The sequence below is a fragment of the Dreissena polymorpha genome, chromosome 3 (genome assembly GCF_020536995.1).
Source record: "Dreissena polymorpha isolate Duluth1 chromosome 3, UMN_Dpol_1.0, whole genome shotgun sequence".
Taxonomy (NCBI): Eukaryota; Metazoa; Mollusca; class Bivalvia; order Myida; family Dreissenidae; genus Dreissena; species Dreissena polymorpha.
In genome coordinates this window covers 19,059,266-19,082,231 of record NC_068357.1, presented here as the reverse complement: position 1 = coordinate 19,082,231, position 22,966 = coordinate 19,059,266, and the positions used below count along the sequence as shown (strand labels likewise).

The 22,966-nt window shown below is 36.3% G+C and overlaps 2 protein-coding genes and 2 long non-coding RNA genes across 10 annotated transcripts in view; 2 read left to right on the top strand and 2 right to left on the bottom strand.

Moving 5' to 3' along the window:
• LOC127873184 (uncharacterized) overlaps positions 1-766 on the bottom strand; it is a 78,418-nt gene extending 77,652 nt beyond the window's left edge. For 2 of the 3 annotated variants that reach the window (XM_052416909.1, XM_052416912.1), the window contains exon 1: positions 589-766. Coding sequence is in view for 1 of the 3 variants with exons in the window: in XM_052416912.1 (XP_052272872.1) it covers positions 589-656 (68 nt within the window). In the remaining 2 variants the exon portion in view is untranslated. Of the gene's footprint in view, positions 1-410 lie in introns of all 3 variants that reach the window. The other variant, XM_052416911.1, reaches the window with a different exon arrangement.
• On the top strand, positions 447-16,117 carry LOC127873185 (protein FAM177A1-like). Of its 2 annotated transcripts, none has more exons than XM_052416917.1 (5): positions 447-620; positions 10,186-10,344; positions 12,422-12,488; positions 14,195-14,292; positions 15,212-16,117. In XM_052416917.1, the coding sequence occupies exons 1-5, from the start codon at positions 549-551 to the stop codon at positions 15,332-15,334; spliced, it is 519 nt and encodes a 172-aa protein (XP_052272877.1). In that variant the 5' UTR covers positions 447-548; the 3' UTR covers positions 15,335-16,117. The 2 variants fall into 2 exon arrangements, with proteins under 2 accessions (XP_052272877.1, XP_052272878.1); XM_052416918.1 differs by lacking the exon at positions 447-620 and adding an exon at positions 4,025-4,135.
• On the bottom strand, positions 15,812-16,955 carry LOC127873187 (uncharacterized). 4 transcript variants are annotated; one of them, XR_008046040.1, is made up of 4 exons: positions 16,809-16,901; positions 16,625-16,762; positions 16,533-16,578; positions 15,812-16,072 (listed from the first exon to the last, which is right to left on the bottom strand). It is a non-coding gene; the product is annotated as an uncharacterized LOC127873187 (long non-coding RNA). The 4 variants fall into 4 exon arrangements; XR_008046043.1 differs by having other exon boundaries at positions 16,533-16,670; positions 16,809-16,955; XR_008046042.1 differs by having other exon boundaries at positions 16,533-16,716; positions 16,809-16,930.
• Positions 16,497-17,827, top strand: LOC127873186 (uncharacterized). The gene is made up of 2 exons (XR_008046039.1): positions 16,497-16,660; positions 16,845-17,827. It is a non-coding gene; the product is annotated as an uncharacterized LOC127873186 (long non-coding RNA).
• The last annotated feature ends 5,139 nt before the right edge of the window (positions 17,828-22,966 follow it).

Genomic DNA, 22,966 nt, shown 5'->3' with positions numbered 1-22,966 from the left:
CCATATAAAAGCATCTTTTAACTGAATTAGAATACGTGTAATATAATTTTGAATAATACAAACAAAACTTGTGTGCTTGAAATAAACACAAATGTGATTGTATATAGTAAACAAAACTTCATAAAAGTTAACAACTTCGTTAAATTATTCATTATTATAAATGAAACAATACTCGCCGATGATGCTACTTAATATTTCAGCCTCTGAACCCCCTCCCCCCCCCCGCCCCCTACGTGATATTGTAAACGGAGAACATCAATTAACAGCCTCAACTTAATGCAATATGCACATTCCGCAAATTTCACGCCTAAGCTAAAATTAATGCTATTGGTGAAGAAAGTAGTGGTCTGGAAACAAATAATTCATACCGTGATGCAAATATATGGGGTAAAGTCTAAAAGTACATCTACCTGTTTTCACGGTAATTCTACGCTGGACATGATAACCCAGGGTTGTTTCTTTTCAAGGAACGGACAGAAAACTAGAAACACATTAGCATTAATCTAACGTATGGTTAGAAAACGCGATAGCAGTGATACGATAACAGCATGCATTTATTAATGAACTCTACATTAACAGCCACCATACCTCATTCGAAAACAACTTGCCCTGGACACGTGGTTAGTATCTTCTTCTGTTTTAGATATTTTTGCCATTCTATATTGTTGTAGTATTACACGTTCTCAGGGGCTGTGCATAATTGTAAAAGTAACATTTATTGACAACAAAGACGAAACAGAAACTAGACGCATATGCTTATTACCGTAATTCCATCCCTTTGTTTTGTTTTATCGATTTAAAAATGTTCAACTACTGCGCCAAAAGAACGCACAGAGAGCTATTAACGAACATTATCATGTATTTGGGTAAATCGTCTTGAGATAGAGCGATAGACATTATAATTTAATGTTAGATTATTGTCAATAGCACATAAAACAAGATTGAAATCAATTGAATGTTTCCTTGCATACACAATAAAAGGCACTATTGGAAATATCTCAATTTAATTGGGTTTGTTATGCAATTGTGGAACTATGGTGTTCTGTTTGGGCAACTCGAAGTTTCGCGTTTGCCCCCTCGGATTACAAGCATGAGAACGTAAGAAAATGATTAGAAGGAACAGAATAATATAACAGTATAACTCGATCTTACATCACAATATCGTGTAGCTGTATCGAGTTTTCGTGAGCTGGCCACTGTATTTCAATAGTCGAAATTGTAACAAAAACATCATTTTTAGCTCGATTATTTTATATGAAATATATATAGTGGAGCTATCCTACTCTCCCCGGTGTCGGCGTTAGCGTGAGCGTGAGCGTTAGCGTTGGAATGTACAAGTTTGCGTACCACCTCAAATATTTCCCTTGTCCCTTGACATATTGCTTTTATATTTTGCATACTTCTTTACCAACATGACCCCAATCTATAAACAAGAGCAGACAACTGTAACAAGCATTTTTTAAGAATTATGGCCCTTTTCCCACTTAGAATATGCATATTATTGATAAATCTATGGTTAAGTTTGCCTACCACCTCAAATATTTTCTATGTATCTTGTCATATTGCTTTTATATTTTGCATACTTCTTAACCAAAATGACCCCAATCTATAAACAAGAGCAGACAACTGTATCAAGCATTTTGTAGAGTTATGTTCCCTTTTTAAACTTACAAAATTGAAAATGTTGTTAAGTTTTGTGTTTAGGTTCACTTTATTCCTACAGTATCAAAGCTATTGCTTTCATACTTGCAACATTTACTAACTATTATAAGGGGACTGTGCAGGCAAAGTTATGTAACTTTGACCGACCTTTTGACAGAATAATGGCCCCTTTTATACTTAGATAATTGAAAATTTGGTAAAGTTTTGTGTTTTGGTCCATTTAACTCCTAAAGTATCATAGCTTTTGCTTTCAGACTTTGTAAACTCGCTAACTATCGTAAGGGCAAATTGCATAACTCCGGTATGCATTTTAACGGAATTATGGCCCTTTTTTGTCGTAGTAACTTTGAATATTTTGTTAGATTTTGTGTTTAGATCCACTTTACTTCTTAAAAATCAAGACTATTGCTTTCAAACTTCAAATTCTTTCTTACTATCATGAGGGTACCGTACCTGGCAAAATAGATTTCTTTTAAACATGGTAAAAAAACAGACAAATATGTACATGTATTTATTTTAATTTTGAATGACCTTCCAAACATCCTACCCAAGCTATTGCTATCAAACTTGAAATAAAATCTTATTAGTTTGGTTTATTTCTTTACAAATGTTCAATAGATTGTGGAAAATATACATGAAATCAGAGTCGTCTATAATGTACAACTTCTTTAAAACATAAGCGATCAATATGTTTCAATTATGGGTTTCATCCACTTAGAATATGACTATATTACCTTGAACTTATTGAATATGAACAATTTCCCCATAATGGCTTACGTTATACTGCCAAGCACACGAATAGTCGAGCGCGCTGTCTTCTGCCATCTTGTTTAATCTGTTGACATATGAGATAATTGATCAACAATGTGTGCGTCAGTTTTTATGTGAAGGATAAAATAAAAGTGTTAATTTAACAACATATCTTTTTGATGTCTTCATATCGGTCAATAAACATGAATTTCTGGTATATTAGTAGAACTTAAACCACACAGACGTTGGTCCGTATTATTTGAGCCTTATTCTTAGAATATCGATCTCAATTCATGTGCGTAAACCGAACAGGCTAATCAGAGACGACACTTTCTGGCTAAACTGGATTTTCGATGAGAGGAGACTTTCTTTTCCCTGATTTACATGCGTAGACTGCGCTGGTTAATCTACTTTGACAGTTTATGCAAGCCAAGATTTACCAGAACGAAGCTCAATTACCGGTCATAGCCAAGAGTTGAATATTTGTTTGCAACTATCTTAGAACCGATTTGAACTCATAGTCGGAGTTCTAATGTATTCTTTATGATATTCTCGATAAGTTTCTTAATAGAAGATCAGATAATGTTGATACATGTGTTTGTGTTTTTCGTCGCATTGAATTACGGAAAGTGTTGCAGTTCGTGAGCTCTAGTGAGCATAAGACCGTATAGTAATAAAACTGGAACTATATTGAACCATTTCTCTTTTATTTTATTTTTATTGCGGTTTGATTTGAATTATGATGCTACGATGTTAAACTTTAATTACACGTGGATGTTTTATAAATAAAATTGGGCCACGTGTGAGGTTTCGATGCGCTTACAAACCGGTTTTAACACCCCCAAAGCAGATTTACACTAAACCTTCCAATACTTTGTGACCTGGTTCTATTAATTGGTGATTATATTAACATATTATTGTTTCACTCTTCCAATATTATAGTTTTCTATTTAAAGAATTTAATAACATTTCTACAATTCTGAAATATCAGGGAAAGTCCCCATCAAACATTTTAAACTATCCACAGCTAGAGGCTTCCTGTATCCGTTTTTTGTACAAATAAATTCCCTATACGGCGTGCGGCAATCGTAAGACGAGCTGGCTTACTTGCATACATAGTGCGGTTTGTGTTTAAAATGTTTTATGTTCGCTTTTCAGATACTTTACTTTTGCAAAAGCCGTTGTTTTTTTACGTCTACAGCGCATTGTGTTTGGGTTTTTACCGGCTTTGTATATGATTTCGTAAATACATGCGTTTTTTTACAAGCATTCGTCATCAGTAACACGTGTTTAAAGAAAAAAAAGTAATAACCACGATCACTTTAATAATAGCGACCAAATTCAATCTTTAAAAATTGAATCTGAACACTTGATAATTGCGTTCGCATGTCTGTAAGCATTTGCAAAACGTAATAATGTGTAAGCGTGTCGTGAGTACATTTTAGATCTGTCAGGATAAAGGCCAACGTATCAGTTATATTGGATGTTTGATCATTTCCACTCATGTAACAAACATGGGGTTATTTTATTTACTTCACACATATATGTTTTTAAGGCGATAAAGCGGACACTTATTAGTGTCCGTTAGCCGGCGAAAAAATATTGGTGCAGTTTAACCGTATCCAAACAACAACAACAACAAAGAAAACAAAACATCCGACTGTCTAGTTGTCAAAATAACTTAATTAAAAGAATGACTGAAAATCTAGGATATTCGCCACAGGTTTGTGGGATAGCAAAACAGCTGAAAGATTTACATAACATTGGTTAATATTGCTTATGTTGTTGACGTTTACTAACAATTTAATCGAATTATTTCGAAATAAGTTCATTACATTTGTATCCGGACGTTCGAATGACTTATGTCATTCTCTATGTCACTTATTTGACGAGAATTATTCGCTAAACGTTCAAATATACTGTATAGTTCAAACACATGAGGACTAAATGATATCAAAATGTTGTGTCTCGGCTGTAACAATCTAAAAACAGCTTGAAACATGACAAGTTCCAATGTTGTTTTTTCACCATGTTGGGAAAATTAGTGTTGTGGTTGTTTTGCTAAAAAAGCTTTAACATTGAGAATTTAAGTGTTTCGGTACTATATTAACTAAGGCTCATTGGGTCATTGTCGACCTGAAATGGCTTGAAGTCACCCTGGGGTGACTAGAAGCCGATTCATGTCACCCTGGGGTGACTTCAAGCCGATTCTAGTCACCCGGTCTGCTTGAAGTCACCCCGGGTGACTTCAAGCCATTTCAAGTCGATCATTGAGTCTTTGTCCACCTAAAATGGCTTGAAGTCAATTCATGTCACCCCTGGGTGACTCTAAGCTGATTCTAGTCACCCGATCGGCTTGAAGTCAGGGTGACATGAATCGGTTTGAAGATGTTGAAGTATTCCTAGGGTAACAAGAATCGGTTTCTAGTCACTTTTAGGACCCAATCCTAAAGCAAACTGACCAGATCCGATTCCCAAATTGTAAAAAAAATATCCAATTCCTCAAAAAAAATGTATTTTAGAAAGAAGTGTTTTATGATTTTTATATCTGCAGTGCTCCAGCTAGCAATAAATAGAGGGGCGCTGCGCCCCTCTAAAATTTGCCCCCTTAAAAAGCGCCCCTCTATTTTTCTGTCAATTGCCCTTTTGGTCTCTACAGTGAATTCCTGTTTTCAGACTGTATAAATCGCCAGAAACATCAACATAAATACACAGATAACACCCTTAAGTTACCGGTACATGACTGCCTGGGGCGTGTTAAGTCAACACATTGTGAACAAACAAGCACCAAGGGCATGGTTTGTTATCAGATCACTAATTAGCCTTTTGTTGCAGACGATAGTAACATGCTGTGAGAGATTATCTCTGAGGTCACGCTTGGTTAGGCACAATCACACTCAAATGAAATCAAACTCAGCACTATTGAATTTTTTTAAACTTCTGAAGTCTTTGGCTATGATTTTTTGTTTGCAAAAATAGTGATTTTTAATTCAAAATACCTACTAAAATTTGAAAATTAATAATCTTTTTAATGCGAATATGCAGTTTATTTTTAGTCCGAAATTACGACATGGAAAAACATATTATTTGTGTTTGGATTTTATTTCTTAACTTTAAAATACTGTCTGTCCTCAATCATGATGCATTTTAACATGATTAGGGGCAGACAGTTGTTATTTCAACAAATAAAGAGCTTGTTTGGAAGGAGGATTTATCCCTCTGCAAGTAAAATGTAATTTTGATATTATCATATAATTTCGCGACCTAACAAAACTTTCAACGTTGTTGACATTAGTTGAAATAACGTGTTGTAAAATAAATATATCCTATTAGTAACAATAACAATGTTTCATTTTATTCTCCAGACTGGATGCTACTTCATGGTGACATTGATCATTGTTTAGACTTTAAATTTGTCAATATAGATTTTTGTTTGAATTAATATTATTCATTTATTGTGGACAAACATTGGTTCAAAGTTATTAATAGCAACGAATTTAAGTGGTGACTGTCACAACGTTTTTTTGACCCAGTGAAACCCCTGAATTTATTTCATGTTTTCTTCGTTTCTTCTACAAGGCCACTGATGCTGAAACTGGAACCTGAAAGATTCACATGCAGTTCAATGATGTTAGGTGATAAAAAAACATCAAAATTCCCCCCCCCCCCCCGACACACACACATCGGAAAGAAATATGATATCTACATATCTCTAATGCGTGTAGTCGAATGCTAGCCCAAGTCTGTTATGAAATTGGCTACTAAGTTGTTTTCCTTAGCGCCAATGTAGATAGTAAAATATTTATTATAATTTCATTTCACAAAATGAGGAACAGCATACAATTGGTGAAATCATCCAATGCACTAATGTTTACAATTCATAAGTATATAGTATAACCAAAGTATATACTTAAGTATTTTTATAACCAAAATGCCCTATTTTCCAAAATTACGCGTGAAATGTGCCCTTTTGGGGGAAGCTCCCCTCTATTTTGAAAAGCTGGCTGGAGCACTGTATCTGAATGTTATTTTATAAACATCTCGCAAAGTATAATACTATAATTAATACGATTATTTTTCCCAAAATGGCCAGGTAAAAGACCTGGTGTGTCAATTTGTTGATACAAAAAATCCCAATTTGGTCTTATTGGTCGATAAACAAATCCCCCAAAATTTTCCATTTTATCATTTAAAAAAAAGACTCCTTTTTCCGAAAAGGCTTTAAAAATCCCCTGAATTGTGATTTTTATTTTCAAAACCAAAATTTGACCAATATGACAATTATGTGTAAACAATCCACAATAGACCATGGTGTGAATGCCTAATATAATCAATAATTTACAGATAGATCACTGATAGGTGTCAAAAACATCACTGGTGCACTCGAGTTGTAGAAATGGTTTGTTAATAGGGGGGCAATAAAAGGATAAGCAATTGTTTATATAAGCCAGACAGAGCTTGAATAGCGATTTTTGTGTATCTTATAGAACATATGGCGTTTTTTTTACAAATGTCTGGACAAATTGTGTCCTGTCGGTACACTGGGACAAACACCCCAAAATCCAGATCTTGACCTTGTTTGTACTGCAAATGACTTTAACCCTTTCCCCATCAGAAGCAAAGTGGAAATGGCTTTTGCAATCAGAAAAAGAAAAAAAAGCCTGTGAGTAACTCGCAGTCTGTTCAAGTGCATGTACAATGCTGTTTGCTGCTTATCAGTATCGAAGGGTTGGAAAGAAGCCTTTCAAACTTGAATCTAGTAAGAAAGGTCTTAGCATGGACAACAATTAAACCCTTTACTACTTAGATACGTATTTGACGCATGTGTACATTTCCAACGCTTAGATACTAATGAGCAGCAAACAGCATAAAACCTGAACAGACTGTGAGAAACTCCCAGACTGTTCTGGTTTTAAGCTGTTTGCACATAGCATTTTCACTTTGCTTCTGAGTGGGGAAAGAGTTCTGCTGGAAATAAACACACATATTACATATATTGAGTTTCCATAATAACATTTATGTTATCAGTTTATAAAATGATTGTTATTCAAAATATTAATTGGGTGATATGCAGACATATAACACTTTTATGTCCAAAAAAATGGCGATAACGTTTTGGGAGCCAAAGAAATGTCAATTTCCACACACATAACAATTCATTATTATCTCCCTCAGTCTGTCACAATTTTTTAGGGCTATATGTAAAAAAATATTTAAGATATCAACATGAAACTTTTTGGGTGTATAGATATCAATCAGGAGATGTACCTTGCACAAGAACCATAACCCTACACTTTCTAAAGTAAGAGAATATAACTTTTAAGGCCTATATCTCAGATATACGCTACACAATTTTAACATGAAACTTGCTGGGTGTATAGTTATCAACAAGGAGAATTTCAATGCAAAAACACAATTAACTTACACTAAATTATTTATTTTTATGCCCCCCTTCAAAAAAGAGGGGGTATATTGTTTTGCACATGTGGGTCGGTCGGTCCGTCCATCGTCGATCAGTCTGTCGGTCCGTCCACCGAATGGTTTCCGGAGGATAACTCAAGATCTCTTATGCCTAGGATCATGAAACTTCATAGGTACATTGATCATGACTCGCAGATGACCCCTATTGATTTTCAGGTACTAGGTCAAAGGTCAATGTCACAGTGACTCGAAAAAGTAAAACGGTTTCCTGATGATAACTCAAGAATGCTTAAGCCTAGTATCATGAAACTTCATTGGTACATTGATCATGACTGGCAGATGACCCCTATTGATTTTCAGGTCACTAGGTCAAATGACAAGGTCACGTTGACTCGACACAGTAAAATGGTTTCTGGATGATAACTCAAGAATGCTTACGCCTAGGATCATGAAACTTCATGACTGGCAGATGACCCCTATTGATTTTCAGGTCACTAGGTCAAAGGTCAAGGTCACAGCGACTGGAAACAGTAAAATGGTTTCCGGATGATAACTCAAGAATGCTTACGCCTAGGATCATGAAGCTTCATAGGTACATTGATAACGACTGGCAGATGACCCCTATTGATTTTCAGGTCACAAGGTCAAAGGTCAAGGTTACAGTGACTTGAAATAGTAAAATGGTTTTGGGATGATAACTCAAGAATGCTTACGCCTTACGCCTATGATCATGAAACTTTATAGGTACATTGATCATGACTGGCAGATGACCCCTATTGATTTTCAGGTCACTAGGTCAAATGTCAAGGTCACAGTGACAAAAAACGTATTCACACAATGGCTGCCACTACCACTGACAGTCCATATGGGGGGCATGCATGTTTTACAAACAGCCCTTGTTTTGTCTTATACTGTTTATCAATTGATTTGCAAACATCTATAAACAAAATTTACTTTGGGATATCAATTCAACGCTTTTGCTTCTTTTTTATTAAGCATGCAATACAATAATAATACCAGCAACAATTTTGGCAATACTTTTTTGGTGTCATACATTCAACAAACATTATATATCCCTTTTGCATTCCATCAACTATTTCTTCCTGAGAACTAAACGTTTTTTATCGGCCACCAAAGGTGGAAGGGATATAGAATTGGCTATGTCCGTCAATCTGTCCGTCAGTTTGTCTATCTGGCTGTCAGTTTGTCCTTCTGTCACAAACTTTACAGTGCTATATCTCAGAAGCTATTATAAGATATCAAATGAAACTTCATGGGTGTAAAGACATCAATCAGGAGAAGTGCAGCGCACAAGAACCATACCCTTTCACTTTCTTATATAAGAGTTATTGCCTCTAATTGTTTTTGTATGATGAATTCCAAGTTTAAATAAGTTGTGAATTTGTTGCAAAGTGTTTTAAGAAAGTTTTATAACAAAGTAGAAGTAAAACATGTAATCAAGCTTATAAACATGAACATACTTGACTTTCATTTAAAAATCCTCAATCTGAGGGGCCCCAAACCTGACCCGTCTCCCAAATGTGAAACACCCAATTGTTAAAGAAAATTCCTGTTTTTATCTAAATAAACATCATTGGAAAAACATGTAAATTATCAATAAAATATACTATATAGTCAATGATTAAATTCAAGGAAAAGTGAGATTTTCAAATTACATCACCATGATAATGTGGGTATCTTCAATATATAGCAAAATATTAACAATTGGGGTCAATGTCTGAACTTTCACAGCAATATTGTCTGAATTTCCGCAGAATCCCACTTGGTGTCTGTTAGGGAGATCTTGAGGATACTCCCAGAGTTTATATCGCACACAGAACCATCCACCATAATGTCAGATAGCACGGCTATGACTTTTGAATAATTCATAAACTGTTTACCAAAAAGTCTATAAATGCCAGGCCTAATTTTTAACCTTTTCCCTCTCAGAAGCATATTGAAACATGCTTTATGTAGCCAGCATAAAAACTGGTTTTATACTGTTGGTTGTCCATCAGTATCTTTGTGTTAGAAATAAGGCCTTTAAAACTTGAATCTATTAAAGAAGTTCTTTAATTTAATTTTCTAAGGGACTACATAAACACACAGGTCAGAATACGTACCTGAATGGTAAGGGTTTACGCTTAATTTGTCAGACCACTACTGTGTATATTTTGTAAATGGGTCTCATGTCTGTGTATGTCAGCCCATTACATGGTATACTGAGTTTACAGATGTGGTGTTAGAAGATGAAAACACAACTCAATATTTCATAAATTGTTTACCAAAGTGTGTACATGTAGATACGCCATGATTAATCCTTAATTTGTACACTGTTGTTTTATTTTTCAGCCTGTTGAGTTCACAGATGTGGTGTTAGAAGGTGAGCATGTGACCTCCAAGAAGAAGAAGGAGCCACGTCGACTTGTCCACTTCAGTGATGGAGTACTGGAGGAGTACTCCACAGACGAGGAAGAGGATCAACCTGCGCCACCGCCACCGATCAACCCGGTAAAATGTTCACCTCCCCATGTTAACCCTTTACCACTTAGATACGTATTTTTATGCCCCCCTTCGAAGAAGAGGGGGTATATTGCTTTGCTCATGTGGGTCTGTCGGTCGGTCGGTCTGTCCGTCCACCAGGTGGTTGTCAGACGATAACTCAAGAACGCTTGTGCCTAGGATCATGAAACTTCATAGGTACATTGATCATGACTAGCAGATGACCCCTATTGATTTTGAGGTCACTAGGTCAAAGGTCAAGGTCACGGTGACTCGAAATAGTAAAATGGTTTTTTTGAATGATAATTTTAGAATGCATACGCGGCCAACAGGGCACACTCTGAACAATATTACTGAAGCAACTGGTCTGTAATCCTAAATCTATAAGTATCAGTCCAATGAAACATCATCCTTTTAGTAAAATACAGTGGATCAGTAAAAATATTATCAGAATATGAGATTTTTTGTATATTTTGTATATTAAATATTGTGTTTATGTTTAATTGTGTTGATTAATATAAATATAAGCAGGACAGGGGAGGTAATACACTACAGGGGAAACAAATGCAATAAGTTTAAATTTATTGTTACAGATTTGCCTCCCTTGTAATATATTTAAATTTTACCAAATGTAAGGCTAAGTGCATTTTTGTAATGCATACTACTACTACTACTACTACTTCTACTACTACTACTACTGCTACTACTGCTGCTGCTGCTGCTGCTGCTGCTGCTACTACTACTACTACTACTACTACTACTACTACTACTTCTACTACTACTACTACTACTACTACTACTACTACTACTACTACTACTACTACTACTACTACTTCTACTGCTACTACTACTACTACTACTACTACTACTACTACTACTACTACTACTACTACTACTCTACTACTACTACTACTACTACTACTACTACTACTACTACTACTACTTCTACTACTGCTCTACTACTACTACTACTACTACTACTACTACTACTACTACTACTACTTCTACTACTACTTACTACTACTACTACTACTACTTCTACTACTACTTCTACTACTACTACTACTACTACTACTACTACTACTACTATTTCTTTGCTACCCACACCACCACCACTACTACTTACCTACTACTACTACTACTACTCTACTACTACTACTTACTACTACTACGACTACTACTACTACTACTACTACTACTACTACTACTACTACGACTACTACTTACTACTACTACTTCTACTACTACTACTACAACTACTACTACTTCTACTACTACTCTACTACTACTACTACTACTACTACTACTACTACTACTACTACTACTACTACTACTACTTCTACTACTACTACTACTACTACTACTACTACTACTACTACTACTACTACTACTATTTTTTCTGCTTCCACCACCACCATCACCACCACCACCACCACCACCACCACCATTCACAGTGACAAAAAACGTATTCAGTGACAAAAAACGTATTCACACAATGGCTGCTACTACAACTTATAGCCCATATTGGGGGGCATGCATGTTTTACAAACAGCCCTTGTTACGCATTTGTTTTTCCATGTTAAATTTAGTTAAAGACTTTTCTTACTATATTCAAGTTTTATCGACTTCATCTCCAACCCTTAGATACTGATGAGCAGCAAACAGCATAAAACTTGAAGTTGAACAGACTGCGAGTTACTCACAGGCTGTTCTGGTTTTATGCTGTTTGCACTTAGCCATTTTTCACTTTGCCTCTGAGTGGGAAAGGGTTGAATTGATAAAGTCAGGAGAACATAATTGTGCAATTTTCTGGGAACCCGTGGCTTAATGCATGTGCGTAAGATGCCTTTTCCTTTGCTTACCATCCATTGTGGAATGGCAAATGTGTTTGTGTCTAAATATGTTTCATGGGGGCATCTATTTGTAGTTTCACAGTGTTTGGATTGGTGTTTTTCAGTGCCCACTGGAATGATCTGCCTGTAAACATTTTTTTTTAATTCTCGAAACAATATTCATTTAATAGTTATTGTATTGTATCTCTTACTTATCACTGTACGTGTCTCTTAAGTCTTTGTCTCTTTGGCAGAAAACACTATCCTGGGTACCATGGATGTGGCATTATGCATCTACTGCAGCTGTGAAGACACTAGGGGGTAATGGTTTTGTACTAATTATTCTGTTTGTTGTTGGTGGTACAGTAAAATGAAATGGATGAGTCCGGTAAATGAGCATGTATTAGCAGTAAGCAGCAAGTTATGATATGTGTTGCGTTCTGAGAAAAAGGGACTTAATGCATGTGCGTAAAGTGTCATCCCAGATTAGCCTGTGCAATCCGCACAGGCTAATCAGGGACGACACTTTCCGCTTTTATGGTATTTATAATTTCAAGGAAGTTCCTCATTGCCGAAAAAATCATGTTAATGGGGAAAGTGTCCAATTAGCAAAAATCCAATTAAGGCTGAAAGTTTCGTCCCTGATGGGCCTGTGCAGACTGCACAGGCTAATCTGGGATGACACTTTATGCACACGCATTAAGCCCAGTTTTCTCAGAACAAGTCTCACATATCACCAGGGTTGCCACTTAACTTGAAAAGTCAGGGAAATTTGATTTTTTTCAAGGTCAGTGAAAAGTTAGCGAATTTAAAAAATGGTCAGTGAAAATTGAAATTTCAGAAAAGTCAGTGAAAAGTCAGGGAAAAATAAAATGTTGGGTCGATGCATAAGTTATTTAGTGGCTATTGCAGTCTTCAGGTATCATTTGTTTTAGCAGATTCAACAGTATATTTTTTATTTGAAATGTGTTGACTATTTCTATGTACATAAAACATAACCATGTGTAAAGCATGTTCAAAAATGTTAATTTATCTATTTTTTTATCTTTGATTATTTTTTTGTATCCTTGAAGGCTGAAAGGCTTTGCAACCCTTGCCCCCAGAGCTGATTAATTCTATTTTTTATGCTTTGCAGGATCATTAGAGATGACAGCATTAAAGAGCTATACTAACTTTGGTTATTTATTTCAGTTATCAAGAAGACCTGCTGCTGCTCCTAACTGCATGATTTTCATGTATTAACCTACAATATTCACAGATCACAAATGGATTTTCTCTTCTAATTTCAGATTTAATACAATGTACACATACATTTTAGATAGACATATTATCAGCATGAGTAAACAGACATTATTTAATGATTTATTTAAAGACCCGGAGTTTTCATCTTGAGTTGGCAAAAACTCTAAAAATGAAAACAAAGCACACTGTCTTATATGTGGCGGTGTTTCCTTTACGCTAGGAAACATGGGAAAACAAGCTCTAATCATAATTATTATGTGGTTGTTGTACATGCATAACCTTTTTATCTTTGGTTTTGTGGTATTTACTTTATAGCCTTGTATCATGCATAGTTTAGTGTACAAGTAGTACTGCTTTGTTATTTGTGGAGGAGGAGGCTGAATATGTCACGAAATTAGTCAGTGGAAACCAAGATTTGGTCAGGGAAAAGTCAGTGAAAAGTCAGGGAATTTTATTCTATCAGGTTGGTGGCAACCCTGATCACCTTTCACCATCCTTGCAACATGTAACTAACCTGATAGAGGTCTTTTATAAAGATCATTTAGATATTTTATTTCTGGCAAGGTATATGTCCTGTACTGTTGCATGTAACATAAATTTGATGTTATTTGTTCAGCACAGAGTTAATTGCCAATGCAGAACAATTAATTTGACATAAAGTGGCAGGTTAGCATTTCTTATTCACAGACCAATATATTTAAGCTGGTTTAACTTGGAATTAATCAATGGATAAAATTACTTTATATTCAGCTAACAAGATATTTTTCTCTCATTCCACTTTCTAGCTGCAGATACATGTGGTGAGAAGCTGGCATGGTTCTTTGGAATTACCTCCCCTAAATACCAGTCTGCCATTGATGAGTTCTACAGACTGAAAGCTGAGGTATTCCGGTTTTTTTTTAAGTGAGCCTCACTATGGGTCTTAACGTATTGCATGAAGTGTCTTACAATAATAGCCTGTGAAATCTGCATCTATTAGGCTAATCTGGGATGACACTTTATGCACAAGCATTTTTATGTCCCCCAGTCTATACTGGGGGATATATTGTTTTTGCCCTGTCTGTTTGTTTGTTTGCGTCAAACATTAACATTGGCCATAACATTTGCAATATTGAAGATAGCAACTTGATATTTGGCATGCATGTGTATCTCATGGAGCTGCACATGTTGGGGGTAAAAGGTCAAGGTTATCCTTCAAGGTCAAAGGTCAAATATATGGGAGGGGGGACATAGTGTTTCACAAACGCATCTTGTTTATGAAGTGTGATTAAGTTATTAATTGGTTTATTTTTTTAACAGCCTGTAGATTCATTATATACAGGCCACCTTACTACATAATTCACCAATACTGATGCTTACATGTTAAACAACTTAATATTTATCTGTCAGAGCTGTTGTATAATTAGTATGTGATATTGGGCAAACTTAACCTTAAATGTTTAAGTAAAGAAAACATTTCATTTAAAAATATAGTGCACAAGTTAGCCCATGTTTGTATATTTTTCGAGGATTCAGTGGTTATATATTATAAAAAATAAAGTTATTTTTGTTTTGTACACATGTACTAATATTAAGTATGCTCATATTCTTGTTATATTAAATGTTTTACTTTTTGGAAAAAAAAGTTATTTGAAAGTATTGCTGTCCCCACAGTTTGTTTAGTTTTATTATTACTATTTATAGTCCATCTTTAATGGTTGATTTATTCATTCAAATTCTTATGAAATAAGGTTTGCAAAAATTAACAAAATAAGAGAACAGTAACTTAGATACAGTACAGGGTTATAAACTGACTTTTCTAGGAGGAGAAGGAGGAGGAGGAGGTACAAAGCTACAAGAAGAACATGGCCTTGCTGTACAATGTCATAGTGGAGGGCCCGACTGGAGAGAAGACTGTGGGGGACCCCAACAACCAGAAGTTCTGAACACTTGGCAATATTGAGTGGCGTTCTGAGAAAACTGGGCATAATGTAGGTGCATAAAGTGTGGTCCCAGATTAGCCTGTGCAGTTTACACAGGCTAATCAGGGATGACACTTTCAGCCTTATTTGGATTTTTGCTAAGAAGAGACTTTATTTAAACAAAAAATGTCATAAAAGCGGAAATGTTGTCCGTGATTAGCCTGTGCGGACTGCACAGGCTAATCTTGGACGACACTTAAAGCACATTCATTAAGTACCGTTTTCTCAGAACGCGTCTCTATTAGTCTTACATACTCAATATTTGGTCTTACATTCTGTGCCACATCTTACTTTGTATACAGAAATGTCTTGTAGTAGTATGAATAAGACAGGATATTTTTTATCTGAATTTAGACACTGTTATGGAAATAATGGTAGTATATAGGTTTAACTGCTTGCAAATTTCAAACGGTATAAAAATGTAAGATTTTGAAGTATAACTTGAAAACCATTCGCATGAGACTCATTAAATGTACTTGTATTGTGTCTTGTATTGTGTGTTACGCTACGAAAAAGGAGGCTTAATGCATGTGAGCTAAGTGTTAAGTAGACGCTGCACAGGCTGATCTGGGCTCATGTATTAAGACCCATTTTTCAGAGCTTAGGTCATATTTAATCCTTCCAGTCCTTTAAAGAGATCCAATAGGTGTGGCAACCTAATGTCTGTCCAGTCCTTTAAAGAGATCCAATAGGTGTGGCAACCTAATGTCTGTCCAGTCCTTTAAAGAGATCCAATACGTGTGGCAACCTAATGTCTGTCAAGTCCTTTAAAGAGATCCGATAGGTGTGGGAACCTAATGTCTGTCAAGTCCTTTAAAGAGATCCAATACGTGTGGCAACCTAATGTCTGTCAAGTCCTTTAAAGAGATCCGATAGGTGTGGCAACCTAATGTCTGTCAAGTCCTTTAAAGAGATCCAATACGTGTGGCAACCTAATGTCTGTCAAGTCCTTTAAAGAGATCCAATACGTGTGGCAACCTAATGTCTGTCAAGTCCTTTAAAGAGATCCAATACGTGTGGCAACCTAATGTCTGTCCAGTCCTTTAAAGAGATCCAATACGTGTGGCAACCTAATGTCTGTCAAGTCCTTTAAAGAGATCCAATACGTGTGGCAACCTAATGTCTGTCAAGTCCTTTAAAGAGATCCAATACGTGTGGCAACCTAATGTCTGTCCAGTCCTTTAAAGAGATCCAATAGGTGTGGCAACCTAATGTCTGTCCAGTCCTTTAAAGAGATCCAATACGTGTGGCAACCTAATGTCTGTCCAGTCCTTTAAAGAGATCCGATAGGTGTGGCAACCTAATGTCTGTCCAGTCCTTTAAAGAGATCCAATACGTGTGGCAACCTAATGTCTGTCCAGTCCTTTAAAGAGATCCAATAGGTGTGGCAACCTAATGTCTGTCCAGTCCTTTAAAGAGTTCCAATACGTGTGGCAACCTAATGTCTGTCCAGTCCTTTAAAGAGATCCGATAGGTGTGGGAACCTAATGTCTGTCACTCTTGCCAGAGGTGTTGTATGTGTTGAATGAATAGAATCTCCAGCTTAGATTTTCATAAAATTCCTTAACAAAACATCCACTCTGTTCCACAATAAGACTCAATTGCAGTAAGATTGATTGATTTCAACATTTCCATTTTTTGAAATTTAATACGTGAATGCATTATTATGAGTTTACATTTGTAAAATCGTCCATATAGGGTTGTGAATAATACAGTTATCTTTATAATTTGTATTGGAGCACGTAATCTGAAATGTCAATGAACAATAGTAATCATGATATATACGATTAAAAGAGTTCAAGTCAAAAGTCATGCCTGAACACATTAGCTGTTCAGTTAAATACAATTTAATGTATTAAGAAAGGAAATGTACACATGTTATATCTTTTGTTTAATTGCATTTGCATTTTAATTAATGTTTCTTTGTTACAATAATACTTAATCTTTTGAATATTGTATTTGTCCCTTTTTTGTCAATTTTTATATTTTTACAGAAAGAAGACATATGTAGCAAAATGTGCATCTTTTGTCATTAGGCAGTAAAATAACATTAATATTCATATTTTGTGCGTAAAGCGTTCATTATTTCATCATTGAACAGTATCATAACATTTGAGTACATTTGTAGCATAGATATATCATTGAAATTGTGTGAGCTTGTGTAAATACAAATAAAAAGTAAATCCATCTGATCAAGAACGGCTGTGTATATGTTTAAATAGTAAGAAGACAGGTTCATTTGGTTCTTACAAAAAATTTATATGATTTAACTATATACTTTAATATACGGTAAATCAAACTCGTCTATATGAATAGTGTATTTGCCAAATGATTCGGAGATTGCATCCAAGTCAATATTTGTATGTTTTGTTTCATGTTAATATTATATTTTAAATGTTTACTTTTATTTTAACTTATTTTATTATACTTTAATAAAACACTGTTATGAACATACAATGCCTTTGTTTCCTCTTTGTTTTCCGGTTTCCTCTAAAAATGAAGATTTAAAGGAGTCCCAAATTTCAGAGAATCTAAAAATTATTTGAGTCGAGTTCTGAGAAAACTGGGCATAATGCATGTGCGTAAAATGTCATCTCTGATTAGCCTGTGCAGTCCGCACAGGCTAATCATGGACGACACTTTCCGCCTAAATTGGTTTTTGCTAAGGAGAGACTTCATTTAAACGAAAAAATGTCATAAAAGTGGAAAGTGTCGCCCCTAATTAGCCTGTGCGAACTGCACAGGCTAATCTGGGACGACACTTTACGCACATGCATTATGCCCAGTTTTCTCAGAACAACGCTCATTTTATCAGGGGAGCTTAGACCTCAAAACCTTAAAATACACAAACATGGATACAGGTCCTTATAATGAGACTCGTAATTAATATAACCTTTTTGTACTTAATTCAGATATAATCGTATAACTTCTAGCATACAGTTACTTACAAGTCGTGTGTCGGATACGCACACCTATAAACGAAGCGCGTTTAAGGGCACAACTTCCAAGACTGTTGCCAAAAGATTGAACTAATATAACAAATACCCATTTTTACACATCAACACTAACGAGCTTTAAACAATTGAAATGGGCCGTGCGCCAGACTCATTACCCGTCGACGGGTGTGTTTAGAAATCAGAAGATAATATGTCGCTTAAAACAATTTGTTAGCTAAATACTAGTGTATTGATAAGAGATAGAGAAGTAATCAGTGAATAGTGATATAACTTTAAAGTGAATGGAATACAGGCGCTATGAAGGTTACGTTACTTGAGAAAAAACTCGCGGCAGTTGAGGTACGGTATTATTATTTGTTACTTGTACCGTTTCTACAGCTACTGCATTACTACGACAACAAAACACAATTTATCCTCGCTTTCGGAAAACATGGTTAAATGCATGTGCATAAAGTGTCGTTCCAGATTTCCCTGTGTATTATGCATAAGCTAATCAGGGGCGACACTTTACGCCTTGGATTTTTGTTAAGAAGATACTTCATTGAAAACAAAAATATAATAAACATGAGAAGTGTCGTCCCAGTTAAGCCTGTGCGGAATACATAGGCTAATCTGGGACGAGACTTGACGCACGAAATCCCGTTTTCCAAGAGCGATGCTCATGTTTATTTTTTTTTAAATCATCACCAATTACACCACCGCCACCTCTACAATTACCTCTACTTATGCTGTGCTGCTGTTGCTGTTATTGCTTACTGTTCTGCTCTCACACCACCACCACCACATACAACAAAACGTCTACAATCGTCTGTCACAACGGATTACAATGTCAATGTTTTCCCACCGGGCTGAAATTTTGACTTTCCGAATGATTCCGTGTCCCGGTTTTGAAAGCCATTGGACGTAGTGTGTGTGTTTCGGAGTGTATAACTTTAATAGACTCACGAACGTTTTTCAATTATAGCTGCAATTTTTTTCAGCTATTTTTACTGAAAGATACTCAATTTTGGTGTGATCTTGTGCTCTGTGGGAAACGGCAACACCCGGGGAAAACCCTACCCGTCCGGTGTGGCGACCACTTATCAGCTTAAATGCGCTAGGAGCGGGGTTTGAACCCTGATCGACCAAGTGGGACGCGCGTGTACCAGTGAGCTAACCTGATAGCCGCAATTGGACGAAATGTTAGTCTCTGTAATACATGCACGGTACTTTATCGGGCAAATTGATTACCATTTGGAAGATGTTGATGGTTCTCGGGTGGAGAATTAGACGCCTCTCACCTAAAACAATAAATGTTCATATCGTTCCAGAGACAGTTCATCGTTCCCCACTGATTGAAAAATTGATATGTTACTACATGTACTAAGACTAGTGAAGTTTTTCATCACCAACAACATAGCTACTACACTTGCTACTTCTGCTGCTATTAACAACTTGAGCCTCGGTCTGGGAACACTGGGCTTTATTCATGTGCATTAAGTGTCGTCCAAGATTGGCCTGTGCAGTCCGCACAGGTAAATCAGGGACGACCCTTTTCGCTTTAATGTAAATTTTCGTTTAAAGGAAGTCGAAACGAAAATCCAGTCCAGATGAAAAGTATCGCCCATGATTAGCCTGCGTTGACTGTACAGGCTAAATCGGAAGGATACCTTGCGCACATGCATTTAGCCCAGTTTTCCCAGAACGATGCTCATTTATCTCTACGATAGGCCGATGTTATCGTGAACAACACTACCCAGGGTCTGGAAATCTCGCCAAATCTTCAGGAGGCGGCCGGACCCGGACTTAGAGACGAGTGTTTACGGAGATACCCGAACGGGATCGGGTACGGCGAAGTCGCCATCACTCGGGGCCACGGGCTTATGTGCGCCGAGGTGTTCCACATCGCACTGCCATCATATCTGCATCTTAACTCCCTACAGGTAAAGTTTTCAGGGGCGTAGCTGCTATAAGGCACAGCTGGCCCGGGCCTACCCTTATTTTTAACATGAACAAAAATTAAAACGCTTCAACTTCGAAAAACGCATCAAAATGTTGACCCTGAGGGGGTGAGGTGTTAGAAATCTGCATTTCATGTTGACATAATCCTCAGACAATGGATTCTGGTTGTGTTCAAAGGACATATTACCAATTCTCAACTCTACTTCTATCTATGTGCATAGATTCTAGCTCGCTTCTTTTCACGTGACTTGCTGTAACACGTTTACAAAGATATACATGGAGATCTACTTGTCTCCCTTTCGACACTACAGTAAGTTGTAATCGATTATCGTTGGATTTTTAAGCATTCCGATGTTTATGACCGCGGAAATTTAAAATGGAGCACTTGCCCCGTATCCCGATCCATTGACTGAATCCGGGTCGGTTCGGTCCCTTTGTGCCGAATAAAAACAAAATTTAATTCTCTGACATTGAAATATAACGGTAAGATATCAAAGAAAAACAGGCCAAAGTCATATATTTTCTTATCTTATTATTTGTCTAGATATGCTTAAATCTCACCACGGGCGTTAAAGAATTTAAAAATATTCCGGGGGAGGACACCCGGACCCCCGTTTTTATGTATCATATCCGGGCCTACAGCTAAAAAATGCTAGCTACGCCCCTGGTTTTAATACATTATATACAGTTTTAATCATGGTGGTATGATTGTGAAAATTCGAGATGTAGAATGAGTTTCGCGTAAAATTTTCTATCAAAAAAGTATGTTTAATGTTAGTTTATCATTTTCATTTTCGTTACTACACAGCGAATACATAATTCAAATCATTTAATTAACTGATCCACAGCTCAAGGCTGCTAGACCCCAAACTTCAACGACTTCTATACACATAACCATATTATTAAATGATGAGTTTAACGTTTGATATTGGAACCATGACTTGAACTGTTGTTAAGGTATATTGAATACATTGATAGCGGCATATCCACTGTTCGTATTAAATGAACAAGTAGGACAAAACAAAAAGTAAGAAGGTTTTTACAAGTGTACTTTCATTTATCCAGGTGGTGTTTCGAACGCTTACAAAGTGCCTGAACGTGGCAAACCGACGGAAATGGACGTCGATCGCGTTCGCGTCTCAGGGACGGGGCCTACGCACCTACCCCCCTGACGTCATTGCGGACACGTTCTCGAATTGTGTCGCGTGCTTCAAAGCCGAGCGTCGCCCGCGCACAACACTGAAGGAGGTCTTCATCGTCGCCGGAAATGACGTAGATGGGGGCGGCGTTCAAGTACGTCTGTTTGTATTTTAGGCTGGAAGCATTGAAGAGCAAAAGTGTCGTAATCAGTTAGCAAGAAACTCCATGTGGGTTCAATAGGGTTTAAGTCTTGGCAATAATTTATTTGTTTGGCCCGTGTCGTACTTTGTGCTGTCAATAGAAGATGACGTCATAAGTTTAATTTCAAAATGGCTAACAAAAACATTATGGGGCACTAGAAGAGCTAAACCATGGAAATAATAGAATATCCTTTACAAGCCATGCTGAATACGTATCGAACTTTGAGATGTCATTACCAGGAGTACTTGTGTTGAATGCGTGAACATAAGCCCTTCATTATGGGGCCCGAAATGCCGCTGACTAAAAGGGCTTGTTTAACAAGACAAGGCCCATGTCTGTAAGTTGCCTTTTTGGAGAAATGTTTTCTCAGAATTCTTCTCAATTATAAAGTCAGTATAAATAAGAAGTTTAAATTCTGGACCTAAGAACTGTTTTGATGTGATAACGATAGCGTTAAGAAATCATTCATACACGTTTAATTTGTTTGCAAAACAAAATATATAAATGTTTCAGAAATACTTGGCCAGATCAGGAACTGTCGTTACTTGGCCCGGACTTGGAATGCAGCGTAAGCAATTATTGACACCCATGACACCATGCCAAGCAGTAAAAACGTTCCGCTTACCATTCTATTATTACTCTTGCATGATGTAAAACACATTTGCATACATTAACATGTAAGCCTATTTTATAGATTTAAGCAAAACGTTTTAAAGAATATCAAACATGTGTCATAATTTACGAACTTCATTTAACAGTTGTTTCTAGCTGTATTACGGGATAAGTTTTTTAAAATCTTTTTTATTTATAACTAACCGTATAACCGTAAACAACAGAGATGTTAACCCATTTATGCCTCGCGTCTAGAAAAAAAGGCCTTGGCAAACAGCGTAGACCCAGATGAGACGCCACATGATGCGGCATCTCATCTGTGTCTGCGCTGTTTGCTTAAAGGAATTTCTGTAAGAAATATTCTAAATATAGAAATAAATATACTAGACATCCCTAATTAAGGAAATTAATTGATCCAATTTAGAAAGATGGTAGAGTCCACTAGGCATAAATGGGTTAAACCTCAAAAAAATTAATGTCGATAACGCCTTTTTTAATTAAAGTCTTCTTTATGGAATGAGAATCAGTTTAATATCAATACAAGTCAAACGCACAATTCAATATATAAAAAATCTAAAATTATTAGAAAGACAAAATAACCCATCGAACGTTCCCAGCTTTGTGCTACGGGCTATTAAACAATCAAAATATATATGATAAAAAAAAAAGAACATATAGCGAGCGCTCCGCCTTTCTGTTTGTCAAAGGTTGCTAAGGATTTGAAGGAAAACAACGCTTCTGCAAT

What these genes read in the sequence shown, in the direction of transcription:
- LOC127873185 (XM_052416917.1), top strand. Translation starts at nt 549, where the DNA reads ATGCATTTATTAATGAACTCTACATTAACAGCCACCATACCTCATTCG. An exon ending in CAACTTGCCCTGGACACGTG is followed by an intron (nt 621 to 10,185) that starts GTTAGTATCTTC and finishes TTTATTTTTCAG; the next exon opens with CCTGTTGAGTTCACAGATGT. An exon ending in TCTACAGACTGAAAGCTGAG is followed by an intron (nt 14,293 to 15,211) that starts GTATTCCGGTTT and finishes TGACTTTTCTAG; the next exon opens with GAGGAGAAGGAGGAGGAGGA.